Genomic DNA, 1,515 nt, shown 5'->3' with positions numbered 1-1,515 from the left:
TCCTTGATTAGACGTCTCTTCCCCCCGCATGTGGCTGTGGCCATTTTGGGCTTGGAGAGGCCAAGAGAGAGAGTGGATGATTATATTTATTGGAAGCACACTCGAGATGGTTCATTTTCCACTAAATCGGCCTACACGTGTCTTCTTTCTCAATATTTGCCTTTTTAGGCAGCTATGCTTCTCGTTTCTTGGTGGAAACGATTATGGGGTTTCCCTATTCTTCCAAAATAGAAGATGTTTGCTTGGAAGATCTTACATAATGCCATTCCTACTGCTGCGTTGCTTAGGCTTAAGGGCCTTCCTATCGACCCAATGTGTGTGCTTTGTGGTTGGGATCCGAAATCGGTTGAACACTTATTCCGGGATTGTCTTTTCACTAAAATGATTTGGGGTAAGGTTGCTTGGAGTTCTCTCCCTAACCTGGTGACTGCTTCTCCTTTCTATATTTGGTTTGTTGAGTTTGTGTCTAGTTTGGCTGATGTTAAGAACTGGGGTTGTTTGGACAATTTCTTTGGTTTATGTTGGGCTATTTGGCTGACTAGGAACAATTTTCGCTTTCGGTCGGAGGTCTATTCTCCTCAAACTGTGCTTGATTTGGCTTCTACTTACAGTAAGCGCAGTGAAGATGCTAGGAAATTTGGTTTATCTCCATTGTCTTCTCCTCCGGGATTTTCAATCCCTCTTGGGCTCCATGTTCTTAGAGGTTCTCTTCACGATTCTTGGTATGTGTCTCTTGTCTTTGACGGTGCCTGGGATCGGGGTACTCATTCGCCAGGTGCAGGTTGGGTTTTTCGAGATCCAATTTCTGCTCAAACCTTTGCTGGTGGGGCCAAGGCTACTGTTACTAATTCTCCGTTTCATTCCGAGTTGTTAGCTTGTCTGTGGGGCCTCAAGCATGCTTCTAGGATGGGTGTTACTCATCTTCAAATGTATACTGATAGTATGCTCCTCACTACTTCTCTTTTGGATTCTGGTTCTAGAGATATCTATGTGGTTTGGGTGCTAGAAGAGATTCGGGAGTCCTTGTCTGCCTTTTCTACTTGTCTGATTCAGAAAGTCTCCAGATCGGTGATTGCTGAGGCCCATTTCCTACTGGAGATGCTCGTCGTAGAGATTTGCTTTCTTTTGTTTTTTAGTTTTTTTGGTGTTCCCTTTGTAAAAAAAAATAAAAAAAAACCAAGATTTCCTCAGTTATCATTCTACACTTTAGTTTCTTGTCCCTACATTATATTCATTTCTTCTCAATCGTTTTTCTTGTTAGAACCTAACCAAAATACAGAAAGGAACAACTATTGTTAGTGATTATAAGAAAAATGAGATTTGTCTCATCTTAGTAGTATTGCTAGTGATCTAATTCACTTTTACATCATTATCATATATAAGAAAGTTGCTATTAATTTTAAAGTCTCATTAATTAATTCCTAGTGTGGCCTTTGTTGAGTATACTTTGAATTACCACAGGGTGTACTTAAACCTATTAGCTCAAATGGTAGAGCACTATGCAAAAATGCATAG

The 1,515-nt window shown here is 40.5% G+C and overlaps 1 protein-coding gene across 1 annotated transcript; it reads left to right on the top strand.

Moving 5' to 3' along the window:
* The first annotated feature begins 234 nt into the window (after window positions 1-234).
* LOC110712334 lies at window positions 235-1,515 on the top strand. Its single transcript, XM_021890783.1, has 2 exons — window positions 235-1,068; window positions 1,462-1,515. Exons 1-2 carry the CDS (start codon window positions 235-237, stop codon window positions 1,513-1,515), a joined length of 888 nt encoding a protein of 295 aa, XP_021746475.1.

Source organism: Chenopodium quinoa, unplaced genomic scaffold (assembly GCF_001683475.1).
Source record: "Chenopodium quinoa cultivar QQ74 unplaced genomic scaffold, ASM168347v1, whole genome shotgun sequence".
NCBI lineage: Eukaryota > Viridiplantae > Streptophyta > Magnoliopsida > Caryophyllales > Amaranthaceae > Chenopodium > Chenopodium quinoa.
The sequence above is the reverse complement of the archived record's forward strand: the minus strand, read 5'-3'. Positions and strand labels throughout refer to the sequence as shown.